This window comes from Podarcis melisellensis (genome assembly GCF_964234715.1).
Source record: "Podarcis melisellensis genome assembly, chromosome: 8".
In the NCBI taxonomy this organism is placed as follows: Eukaryota; Metazoa; Chordata; class Lepidosauria; order Squamata; family Lacertidae; genus Podarcis; species Podarcis melisellensis.
This window is the reverse complement of record NC_138540.1, coordinates 15063169-15076301: the sequence shown is the minus strand read 5'-3', so window position 1 is coordinate 15076301 and position 13133 is coordinate 15063169. Positions and strand designations below refer to the sequence as shown.

General features: G+C 48.9%; 1 protein-coding gene across 2 annotated transcripts in view; it reads left to right on the top strand.

The window, feature by feature from the left end:
* IGSF21 (immunoglobin superfamily member 21) overlaps positions 1 to 13133 on the top strand; it is a 233513-nt gene that overhangs the window by 120351 nt on the left and 100029 nt on the right. For both annotated transcript variants that reach the window (XM_081923707.1, XM_081923708.1), the window contains one exon: positions 9613 to 9734. In XM_081923707.1, the coding sequence (XP_081779833.1) occupies positions 9613 to 9734 (122 nt within the window). The remainder of the gene's footprint in view (positions 1 to 9612; positions 9735 to 13133) is intronic.

Below are 13133 nucleotides of genomic sequence, written 5' to 3'. Positions count from 1 at the left end.
CATCACATTTGAAGGGCCTAGCCAGAAGACGGGTAGATAATTTGAGCTGGCGTGAAATCCGTTTTCATGTTTGCCACTTCTCTCAGGTGGGTGCTGCCAATTAAAGGATTTTCAGCGGTATTCGGGGAAAGAAATGTCCTCTGCACACCATCCCCCTCACTCCAGTTTTATATTTTTTGATCGAGACGTCAGTTTCATGGCTAGCATATGTCAATTGCGACACCAAGCCAGGAGCTGACAACTATCAAAACTGACAAAACCCCTCCATCCCCATCTTTCATCCCCTAGAACCAAGAGAGGATCTGTCCATCAGCTCACATTGGACGTCATACAGAAATTGTAGGTAGGATGGATAAATCTGTACCGCCTCCTCTTCCTTCTAAAAAAAGAGAGTGAGAAGGGTGTTTTTGTTGTATAAACACAGCAAGTGTGTGTTTGCAAATTTGCAAGAGGATGCCCCTGTAAATGGTGATAGAGTGGTACCTCAAGTCTTTAATTTGTTCTGGAGGTCCATTCTTAACCTGAAACTGTTCTTAACCTGAAGCACCACTTTAGCTAATGGGGCCTCCTGCTGCTGCTGCGCCGCCGGAGCACAATTTCTGTTCTCATCCTGAAGCAAAGTTCTTAACCTGAGGTACTATTTTTGGGTTAGAAGAGTCTGTAACCTGAAGCGTCTGTAAGATGAAGCATCTGTAACCCGAGGTACCACTGTAGTTGCAGCCCGTTTTGGATTTGACCTGAGGTGAAGTTTTCCCATCCCCTGAAACCTCCCAAATTTTGACCATTTAGTCCATGGGTAGGCAAACTAAGGCCCAGGGGCTGGATCCGGCCCAATCACCTTCTAAATCCGGCCCGCAGACAGTCCTGGACTCAGCGTGTTTTTACATGAGTAGAATGTGTGCTTTTATTTAAAATGCATATCTGGGTTATTTGTGGGTCATAGGAATTCATTCATTTCTCCCCCCCAAAATATAGTCTGGTCCTCCACAAGGTCTGAGGGACAGTGGACTGGCCCACAGCTGAAAAGGTTTGCTGACCCCTGCTAAACCCTCCGTGAATTTGTCAAAACTTGGTGTAGACAGTCCCAAGCTGGTTGGATCAATGATGTGGTTTGCATCTGGGCCAGCTTCCTATGTTAATTTGGGAGAAATGATCAGCGGTTTCTCCAGTTTGGGCTTGGGGAACTTGGAAGGCCATTTATAGGAACATAAAAAGCTCCCAACTGGATAAAGCCAAGGGCCCATCTAGCTGACCATCTTGTTCTCATAGTGGCCACCTAGATACCTGTAGGAAGCCTGTGAACAGGATTTGAGCAAAAATGCACTCTCTCCATTTGGGGTTTCCAGCAACTGGTATTCAATGGAGGTAGAGCACAGACATTGCGACGGGCAGCCATTGATAACTGCATCCTCCATGAAGTTGCCCCATCCTCTTTTAAAGCCCCCCAAGTCAATGGTCATCACTGTCTCCTATGGGAGGGAGTTCCAGAGTTCAACTATTCACTGCATAATGAAGGACTTTCTTTTATCTGTCCTGAATCAGTCGGTTAGAGCATGGTGCTGGTTGTGTGGTAATTTCCCACCCCCAGTGGAAATAATGACACATGAAACAATTATTAAGGTTAATGGGCTAAATAAGGCCATGGCTTTATTGGTTACAGGTGATGAGCAGTATTGGCTTAGGCATTGGTCCTAACCAACTATATCTGACTTCAGCCCGTCCGCTCAAAGTCCAGGAAGGGTTAACCACCAGTAGGGGGAGTCCTGCTGATGCACATCAACTAGGAACTCCCACGGGGCCACCGATTGGGGGTGTGCCTTAGGCCCTCACCTCCCCAGGCTTCGGACAGGGCTACACCCCCCGGAATCCTTTAACGGACTACCCTTCAATATGCGGGGCAGGTGATGGCGTTACCTCCCCTCCTCCATCTACAGAACTATACCAATGCCTAACCGCCAATAGCAAGAAAGTTGTGGCGATTTGCTACAAGGTAGGTGAAAACCAAGTGGCTGGTGCCAATTTGCCAAGTGGAAAAATTCCTACCAGGCCCCTCAGCGGTCACCAATCAAGGTCCATAGCGAGGTCAAAGAACGAAAACCTTATAGGACCGGAAGGTGGGAAACAGGAACAGCTGATAGGTGGGAAAAGAGGGAGATCCCCGGCCATATCCTGCCTTTATAGGGCAGCCCACACCCACTGGGCGTGATGCAGCTGGGAATCCCCCCAATCGTGCAAGGGCTAGCCTCTACCCACCGCATGCATGGAGGGGCCATGAAGCCCTCCGAAGGGCGGAAGTGGCTTAATGCCAAGGTTGCAGGTTTGATCCCTGTATGGGACAGCTGCACATTCCTGCATTGCAGGGGGGTGGACTAGATGATCCTCAGTGTCCCTCCCAACTCCACAATTCTATGAACATTCAAAACCCAAAATGGTTAATCTTGGGGGCCACTTTGCTTTGTCCTCCCCATTGGTTTCTGATCTAAAGCCCCCATTTATGTGACATTTTCCCAGGCTTCTTGGAAGAGTTTTCAAATAAGGAAATCAAGAACAACAATTAATAATATACACGAGGATGTTAAAGAGCCGCTGATATGGTCTGTGTCCTTGAAAACGTCCACCAGGCATCCCTACAAAGTGTGAAGGGATTTACGACCTGGATAATTCCCCCTCCAGTTCTTTATCTTGTGTATGTGAGAGTGTGTATTTTCTTTGCAATAAAACCTCGGCTGAGCAAATAAATTTGAGGAGACAGTTTTACTGACAGCTCCTCTCCCTCCCTCCCCACCCCATTCTCTCCCCCCCTCCCCAAATTCCTCTTGGTTCCTGCGCAATAAAAAAAAAATGGAGTGAAATTTCAGCTAGGAGGGACGACGCAGGGTGCATTTGAAGAGCTAGATGGAGGCCTGGCTGCCTGCTGTGTGGAGGGTGTTCTGGAAGGGTGTTTGCAAGAATTGGGTCTTGTGGCTCTGAACTCTCCAGTCCAGTTTTCCAGGCTCTGATGCATGGAAGGAGAAGAATTATAAGGTGACTCCAGCACGGTAGTCAACCTGTGATGATTGCCAAAGGAACTGACTTGAAATTCTCTTTTTTATTTTGTGAAAGACGGTGGTTCTTTGAAGCATGTTTAAAAATGAAAATGGTGATTTCTGATTTATTTTTCTGGCTGCCATGACAACTGACATCTGCATAATAAATTTCATAGTATCACAGAATTGTAGGGTTGGGGAGGTGGGTTACCACCGAAGGTTGTCTCATACAACCCCCTGCAAATGCAGGAATCTCAACTCAAGCATCCTTGACAGATGGCCAGCCAACCTCTGCTTAGAAACCTCCAAGGAGGGAGAGTCTGCCACCTTCCAAAGGAGTCTGTTCCACTGTCCACCAGCTCTTACCATCAACAACGTCTCTTGAATGTTTAGTCGGAATCTCCTTTCTTGCCATGTGAAGCCTTTGGTTCGGTTTCTGTCCTCTGGAGAAGCAGCAGAGGCGTAGCATGGGGGATACTGGGGGTGCCATGGCCCTGGGTGCAATTTTGAGAGGGGGCACAAACAGGCACCCCCACAGCAGACTCCTCCATGCGGGCCTGGCTCCGAACCGGAAGGAGCTGTGCCTTGGTTGCGGCACTTGTGCCTGGTTCAGCTCCGGCCACCGGGTCAGGCCTGAGAGCAGGAGGAGAGTGGGCAGCAGTTTCCCCACCTCTCTCCTACCCTGAACTGTGGCACCCAGGAGGGTGCCCCCTGTGCTCCGACCCCCTCCAGGGCACACCCTACATGCCCGCCCCAGGCAGCGGCAGCATACGCTGCGCCACTGAGAAGCAGGAAGAAGGATTGCTCCATCCCCCAAGCTGTGGGACTGTTCAGGGAGGCAGGAGAGGATATATTGTTTATTAATATCCTTCCTAATTTGCACTAGCAAGTTCCTTTACTTAGTAGAGTTTCACATTCCCTTGTTTAAACAGCAGATAACTGGTTGCAGGCTTGTGTCTCTCACTATCACACAATTCAGAATTGAATTGTATGTACCTGGTAAATTCCCCTTTATCCCTATTAAAAGAATGAACACACCACAATCTTGTGTAAAGCATATAAAAGCAAGGTATATAAAACTTCTTATATAAAAGAAGTTTACTCACACATTCAGTTCACAGTTGGATCCCTGAAGGCATGCTTAGTTACAAAGTATATACAGTACATGTGGATCTATCCCATATGGGGATAATCCCAGTGTCCTCTGCTGCTCTTGCTAAAAAGCTGCTCCAACGATGAAGGAAGTCAACAAGAGGAGTGTGTGCAGCATGCCTTATCCTTTTGTGTTACGCTGGACTAGATGGGCCATTTGTCTAATTCAGCAGCAGGGCTCTTCTTCCATAACCTCCAACATTTCTCTGAAGGAAATAGGGACATTCTACAGTGGTACCTCAGGTTACAGATGCTTCAGGTTACATACGTTTCAGGTTACAGACTCTGCTAACCCAGAAATAGTACCTCGCGTTAAGAACTTTGCTTCAGGATGAGAACAGAAATCGTGTTCCGGCGGTGCAGCGGCAGCAGGAGGCCCCATTAGCTAAAGTGGTGCTTCAGGTTAAGAACAGTTTCATGTTAAGAACGGACCTCCGGAACGAATTAAGTACTTAACCCGAGGTACCACTGTATGTTGCCAGCCAGGAGGAAACAGAAATCTTGCGACCGGCTGGACCAAACATTCTTCCGCATGTCCACTCTAGGAAAACAAGGAATATTGTGCTTGACCGCTACTTAGGTATCACATCCCACACAAATAGTTACAGGTGGTTATCAGTACCGTGCAGTGAATTTTTTCATAGGGGAACAGTTATGGTTAGAGACACTAGCTTTGGAGAGCAATGGGGGGGGGCCGATGTTGTGTGCATGAGCTTTGTGCCTCCCTCCTTAAGCCTGGCAGAACCTTCCTGGGCTTTGGGAAGGTGGAAGGAGGGATTTTGGATCCCATCAGAGCAGAGCTTTCCAAACTGTGTGTTGCGACACATTAGTGTGCCAGCTGCAGTGTGTAGGTGTGTCATGCAAACGCTCCCCGTTCTCCTCCCAGGGCCAGAAAGGGGTTAGTTCAACTTCCGTTTTGTTAGTGAAACTGAATTATCGTGTCGCGAAATGATGGATGTCTAAAAAGTGTGTAACCAACATGAAAAGTCTGGAAAGCTGTGCATCAGAGCATCACACCTCCCTCCCTAAGCTGAGCAAAAGCTTCCTGGGCTTTGGGAAGGAGGGGAATATTTAAATGACTAGCCTAGTCCCTCTAGTCCACTGACCGCACAGCACTGGTGGCTATCATGTTGCCTACAATATTTACAGTACTGTTGTTCCAATTATAACAGTTATGACTCACCAAAGTATCCTGGAAACTATAGTTTGTTGAGGGTGTTGAGAGTTGTTTGGAGACCCTCTGTTGTTTCCAGTGTTCCCTGGGAAGAAGGGTTGATTGTGAAGCCCCTCTGGGATTTGTAGCTTTGTAACGGGAATAGAGGTGTCCTAACTCTCAGCATCTTTTGCAAACTACAGTTACCAGGATGATTTAGGGGGAAGCCAAAAGTGGCATAAAGTTAACCCGCGTTCCTTTCCCTTCCTCCTCTCCCATCACGTGCCAATAATGCCGTCTCTCCACGTATTTATTTATTTATTCCCCAGACATTGCTTCTGGAGTTTATTAGCACCATCTGCATTTTCACATTTCCCTTGGAAGAGACATTTTGACACTGCCTCCAGGTGCGTTATTTCATTAGCAGATTCGCGCCTTGTCGTGCATTATCTCCTAGACGAGGCGCAACTTGGATGGGAGCAGCCTCGGTGGAGGGGAGGGGAACGTTTGATCCAGGGGGGCCCTTATAAAATAGGTGGGTCTCTCTTGCTCTCGCTCTCGCTCTCTCCCCTGCCAGGGAAACCAGGATATTCCATGGCAGCCACAGAGAACATTTTGTCCATTCTCTCTGGTTAGGAAGGCTAGAGCTGGGACATAAGAATTCGAGAAAAGCCTGCTGGATCAGGCCAATGGCCCATCTAGTCCCGTATCCTGTTCCCACAGGAGCCACCCAGACCCCCCAATAGGAAGCACACAAACAGGTCCCAAGCACAAGAGCACTTTGCCATCGTGCAGTATCTATCAACTACCTTGGCTACGCCCATGCCTCCAGACACCACAAGCAGGACCTAAACAAAATGGCAAATCTCCCCTCCGGCAGCTTTCAGCAGCTGGGATTCAGGAACATGACCAGGTTCAACCAGGGAAGGGAGAACATAGCCATCCTGACTAGTCAACATTGATATCCCTCTCCTCCATGAATTTGCCCAAACCTCTTTTGAAGCCATCCAGGTTGATGGCCATCTCTGCCTCCCGTGGGAGTGAATGCCATAGCTTAACTCTTTTCTGCCCTGAGCAACATTAAGCTTCATTGGACATCCATGAATTATGCCTCCTGTGGAGTTGAGCCATTGGGTCCTTTGGGCTTGGTATTGCAGACCCTCCATGTGCCCCTATTTTCAAGGGACAGTCCTGGATTTACAGCAACCGTCCCAGTTTCTGATCTGATCCCGGAATGTCCCGCTTTTCCTTAGGACATTCCTATTTTCATCGGAGAAATATTGGAGGGTATGGAATTATCTGACCCCCCGAGCCACGAAAAGTAACTTGGTAACCTTGAGAAGACATCTGAAGGCAGCCCTGTACAGTGGTACCTCGGGTTACAGATGCTTCAGGTTACAGTTTCTGCTAACCCAGAAATAGTACCTCAGGTTAAGAACTTTGCTTCAGGATGAGAACAGAAATTGTGCAGCGGGAGGCCCCATTAGCTAAAGGGGTACCTCAGGTTAAGAACAGTTTCAGGTTAAGAACGGACTTCCAGAATGAATTAAGTTCTTAACCCAAGGTACCACTGTATAATAAAGTTTTTTAATGTTTAATGTTTCATTATGTTTTTATATATGATGGAAAGGGGACGTGGGTGGTGCTGTGGGTAAAACCTCAGTGCCTAGGACTTGCTGATCATATGGTCGGCGGTTCGAATCCCCGCGGCGGGGTGAGTTCCTGTCTTTCGGTCCCAGCTCCTGCCCACCTAGCAGTTCAAAAGCACCCTTAAGTGCAAGTAGATAAATAGGGACTGCTTTATAGCGGGAAGGTAAACGGCGTTTCCGTGTGCTGCGCTGGTGCTGGCTCGCCAGATCAGCTTCATCACACTGGCCAGATGACCTGGAAGTGTCCTCGGACGGCGCCGGCTCACGGCCTATAGAGCGAGATGAGCGCGCAACCCTAGAGTCGGTCACGACTGCCCGTACGGGCAGGGGTACCTTTACCTTTATATGATGGAAACTACCTACGCCCATCTGGGGCAACACAGTCAAATGTGCATAGTATAAATGATAACATGATGATGGTGGAATAGGATGTCTGTATTTTCATCTAAGAAATGTGGGATGGTATGGAGTTGTCTGTTCTGACTGGCTGAAGCTTTCCAAGTTACCAGCCCTGGAATTCTCACCTGCATGGCTGGAAACTGGGCCAAACCACCTCTGTTTCATACTCTTCTCACTATTTATACCTCACACATCTGACTGGGTTGCCCCAGCCACTCTGGGTGGCTTCCAACATGTATCAAAACATAATAAAGCATTAAACATACAGGGTTGCCTTCAGACAGCTTGGGGGTTGGATAACGCCATACCCTCCAACATTTCTCTGATGAAATCCTAAGGAAAAGCGGGGCATTCCGGGATCAAATCAGAAACTGGGATGACTTTTCTAAATCAGGGATGTCCCCTGGAGAATAGGGACGCTTGGAGGCTCAGATCGAACAGAATGGAGGGACTGTGAAAGCAGATTAGATCTGTAGTTAGCTGTGCCCTCAGAATCCATCACAAGGTTATGGGGTGTGTGTGTGTGTGTGTGTGTGTGTGTGTGTGTGTGTGTGTTTCACAAGATAATGTATAATGGTAAGAGTGGGGGGAAGAAATGCAACCCTGCAAAAATGTGCGCTCAAATGTGCAGGAGATAAATAACCAAGCAAGATCTGAAGTCTTGCTGCCCCCCTGATGCTTGCTAAGACTTTAAAAGCTACGGCCTGATCTTCAGAGCTCGGCGGTGGCCCAACCTCGTTCCCTCGCCTTCCTCCAGGCCCTCCGGCAAGTTTTCTGGTTTCATGTCCCCTGCTGCCGGCCTTTGAATGGCGATTGCTGAAGCTCGCGGATCAAAGTGGGCTGCTTTCTTTCCTTGTGTTTTTCCCCCCTTCCCTTTTTCAAATATATATCTTTTCTTCTTCTTCTTTTTTTAGAGGGGGAAAAATATTCCCTGGGTAATTCCTTTTTCTTGCCACGTTTGTACTAATTTATCTTTAAACATGCCCTAACTGCAGCTAAGCAGAGAAGGAGAGGGAGAATAATGTTTTCTAATCTTTTGGCTGAAGGGTGGAAACGGGGAGGGGAGGGCGACGTTGAAGTATCTGGCTGGTCTGAGAGAAAGAGAGAAAAAGAAGAATTAAATGAGGTGGCTGTTTTGTTATTAATACTGTTTCTTGCATTTATGTTCCACCTCTCCCACAAAGGAGCTCAAGGTTGTGCTTCTCCCCCTACCCATTTAATCCTCAAAACAACCCTGTGAGGTAGGTTAGGCTGAGAGGCAGTGGCTCGCACCAAGGTCCCTGCAGTAAGCTTTGTGACTCTGAGGGGACAGGATTCAAACCCTGGTCTCCTAGGTCCTGATATGGACTCCTCATTTAATCCCTGTGGGCTGAGAGAGAGTGACTGGACCCAGTGGCGTAGCGTGGGGGTGCAGGGGGGTCCGGCCGCACTGGGCGCAACATCTGGGGGGGCGCTCGCACTCGCAGCTCTCTGCCCCTACCTGGCTCACTCACTCAGTCTCTCTCACTGCAGTGCTGGCTGTGCGAATCTGATCCGAGCCGCCTGGTCGCTGCCCACTGTGGAGGGGGTGGGTGCCAGGCATGCGGTGCGGAGAGAGAGCGAGGGACTATCTGGGGGAGGGACAGTGCAGCGGCCACCCAGCGCAGCGCTGAGCGCGGGAGAGAACCACACCAGACCAGACCAGGCAGCAGCAAGAAGAAGCTGGAAGCGGTGGCAGGTTAGGGGTTAGGGGGCGCAAATTACTTGCCTTGCCCCGGGTTAGGGGGCGCAAATTACTTGCCTTGCCCCGGGTGCTGACAACCCACGCTACGCCACTGACTGGACCCAAGGCTGCACAATGCACTTCAACGCCAGCAGGGATTTGAACCCTGGTCTCCCATGTCCCACTCAGATACTCTAACCACTAGTCTCCACAGTCTGAGAGTCCTTACCTTCCATGCCATCACCCTGGCAGAACAAGTTGGCAGTGCAACAGTTTTCCAGCTGCTCCTCCTCAGGGAGGAAGATGGGATAAGGGGTCTGGCTGCAAAGTTGGGTAACTGATTCCTGGAAGGGAGGGAGGGAGGGAAGAAGGAAGGAAGCCTCCTGCTTCGCAGCAGGTTGGACTAGATGACCTTTGGGGGACCCAACTCTCAACTTCCATGATTCATCAAATAACTCACCCTTTTCCAAAGCCTATTAGTTGCTTTCCTGTTCTGGACCCCCTCCAACTGCGTTCCTTTCCCCTTGGCAGGTGACAGATGGTGGCACCATCAAACAGAAGATCTTCACCTTTGACGCGATGTTCTCCACCAACCAGTCGCACATGGAAAACTACCGTAAGAGGGAGGACCTGGTTTACCAGTCCACGGTGCGGTAAGTCACTGTCCATGTCATTTCTCAGAGTGGCGGGTGATGGAGGGCAACGCCACATATCTCACCTCCTGTGCTGGTCCAGGGGGGAGGTTACCGTGGGACGAGGTCCAGAACCTGAGTTGAGGGTCGGCAGACAGTCCTCCTCGGGTGAAGCGGGGTCCACAGCGAGAAGCCGGGCAAGGACAGGAACTCTGGGGGAACAGGACTGGATGCTGGCCGAAACAGCTCTTCGACGACGTTGCTCCCGCAACCTGGGACCGGGCTGACTGGCCTTTATCTTCACTGAGGCCAGGGGCGGTCCCGGCCCCCAGGATACCCGCCTCTCCTGGCCTTAAGGCAAGCACTCCTCCTGGGAGAAACCAGTTCCCTTCGCCTCTCTGCCCTGAGCCTCTGCAGTTCAGGAGAAGCTGAAGGGTTACTGGACCCAGGGGGAGACTCACCTGTAGGCACTGAGTCCTCAACCACCTCCGGAGCCAGAGTGGATTCACCTGATGCCTGCTCCTGAGGATCCGGCACAGGTGCAGGCACTTCAGAATCAAGGCCCTGCCCCAGCTCAGCTGGCCCTGGAGGCGGGGACTCCTGTGCAGGCTGGGATTCCTCCGGTTCAGCCTCTGAATCGGATTCCCAGGCCATCACACCTCCAAACACTGCTGTTACTGCTGCTTGCTGAAGTCCAGGAAGAAAGTCTGTGCTGCGTCGCCACATTGGCCTAGTGTCTAGTTCAGTCTGCTGACGTGTCCACACTGCGCTGACCACCCCACTGTCCAGCCCCTCTCCTTCCCTGTGAGCAGCAGAGCCCAGACAGTGCCTAGTGGCAAATGTGTGACAGTCACAGCCATATTCCCTCCGATCCATGCCCCCTTCTAAGATTATATGATAATTGTGCAAGTATACAATACCAATAAATCGGGTTGCATTGCAACAATCAGGGGAGATCTCCCTGTGTTGCCTTTCTTTTCAATAATATTTTATTCTTCTTTCCATGAAGTTACATTTGTTACTCAGCAATTATATTCCAGTTCAACAAAACCAGCGACTCCCCGCTCACCCGCCATCAATGTTTACAACTCAAATTGCATACAGTTGCGGTTTAAGGTTCTGTTTTATCTAATTTCCTCCTCTCTAACATGTTTCTTAATATATTCTGCTGTTTTCTTACACTTCAAACCCCACTGCGGCCTTTGCATATGGTAAATAACTATTTATATAAACTAGAAATGGTTTTCAGTCTTCTTTAAAGGATTCTAAGTGCAGTCAGTTTTGCCATCTCTGAGTATTCCAAGATTTTCATTAACCATTCTTCCTTTGAGAGTATTCTCTCCTCCTCCTATTTCTGTGCATAGGGAATCCTTGCCACTGTAGTCACATACATAAATACCCTTGAGGCTTCCTTTGGTATTTCACTGTCTAATATCCCCAGCAGGAAGGATTCTGGGATCTTGGGGAAAGTCACTTTAAAATGTTTCTTAATTTCACTATAGCTCATGTCCGTAAAGGCCTCTGGCTTCCTGTGGGCTCACCACATAGGATAGAATGACTCCTCTTAGTCCTTACATTTCCAACATTTGTTTGATACATTTATGTGCATTTGAGCTAACTTCTCAAAAAACGGGACAGAACATGCACACCATTCTCTTGAAACATGTGTTTTTGGTCTTTCCTAAATGCTTAGCTCTGGAGCATACAGAACAATAACTCCTTTGTGTTCCTCCAGTGCCCCTTCTCCAGAGGCGCCCTAGGAGCTGATCTTCACTCCTACATTATATAACTCGCATATACCATATATATATATCCACCTGTTCTGCCATTGAGGACTTCTTGGATCATTCCCTGTCTAGCTCCTTCCCTTTGAGCTTACCACCTTGGGTGACCCTGCTGGGAGTACGAGATTCCCAATGGCTTTGCTCACAAGGGTCATAGGAACATGCAAGCCCACTCACCACAACAAGGTGATGATCCAGCGAGTGATCATCATCATCAGTGGTATGTTACAACGGCTGTGAAGGTGGATGAAAGCTGCAGCAGATAGGATCTACCGATTCGTTGTGACTACTCATGCCATCGGAACAGAGCCCTACTGCAAAGACTGTGTTGATCAGTATGCACTGATCGACACACATAAAACAAATTCACGCACAGGCGTCTTCCAAAAACCCAACACAAACCCCCAAAGTCCCATGGGGATCAGCAAATGGTGACGGGGGCAGGATTGTAAAATCTGGAAGCCCCTAGTCATGAACCAGCACATGGAAACACTGGCCTGCGAGCACTCCAGTTGGAGAACAGCCTTTACCAAGGTGTCATGGACTTTGAAGGCACTCAAACTCAGAACGAAAAGGGAGAAACGTGCTAAGAGGAAGGCACGCTTGGCAAATCCACACCATGATCAACTCCTGCCCAGGAACCAATGTTCCCACTGTGGAAGGACGTGTGGGTCCAGAATTGGCCTCCACAGTCACTTATGGACTCATTGTTGAAACCGTGTTTATGGAAGGCAATCTTACTCGGCTATGAGTGATTGCCAAAGAAGAAGATATACACGTGTGTGTGTGTGTGTGTGTGTGTGTGTGAGCCAAAGAGGCTCACAGGAATAAACAGATGCATGCAAATGCAGTAACATAAATACAAACAATGATACAGGGTCAAAATCTTTTAACGGCATTGAAAACCAAACATATCTGTGTTCCTGTCTAAAAGGCACAGAACATCCCTGAAATATACTCAGAGTCGAGAGTGGATTTCATGCTCTTTATTCAGCTCATAGTGGTGGGGAGGAATGGAAGTTCCCCCAGAATGTCTGCTTTAAATATATTATTTACACAATGGGCCCCACGTGATTGGCTAATTCCGGGATTCACCTGTAGGCCAATCAGGTTGCGGATTCACTTCCACCTGGAGCTGTATTGGGTGGCTCCTGTGGACCAATCAGACTGCTGCATTCTGAATCCTATTGTTCTAGGACCAATCAGACTGCTGCACTCTGAATCCTATTGTTCTAGGACCAATCAGACTGCTGCACTCTGAATCCTATTGTTCTAGGACCAATCAGACTGCTGCCTTTTGGATCCTATTCAACTCAGTACATAACAATCCCCTACCCCCCCCAAAAAAAAAGTTAAGGGAAGACCAAAAAAAAATTAAGCAGAATCTTTTCCTTATAAGGGTCCCAGGCAGGGGGCGGGCGGGCAAGGCAGGGGGGAAAACGTGCCTTGATGGTTCCAGCAGACTCTCCCCTGTAGCCGACCTGCCTCCTTTCCCTCTGATTGGATCCAATCAGCACAAAAGCGTGGGAGGACTTCTTGTTCTCGGTGGTTTAGAAGCTCCACTTTGGTCCTCTCAAATGCTGGAGGCGGGGACCTTGTGGCAAAGATAGGAATGGGTCTTGACACCCTCTTTCCC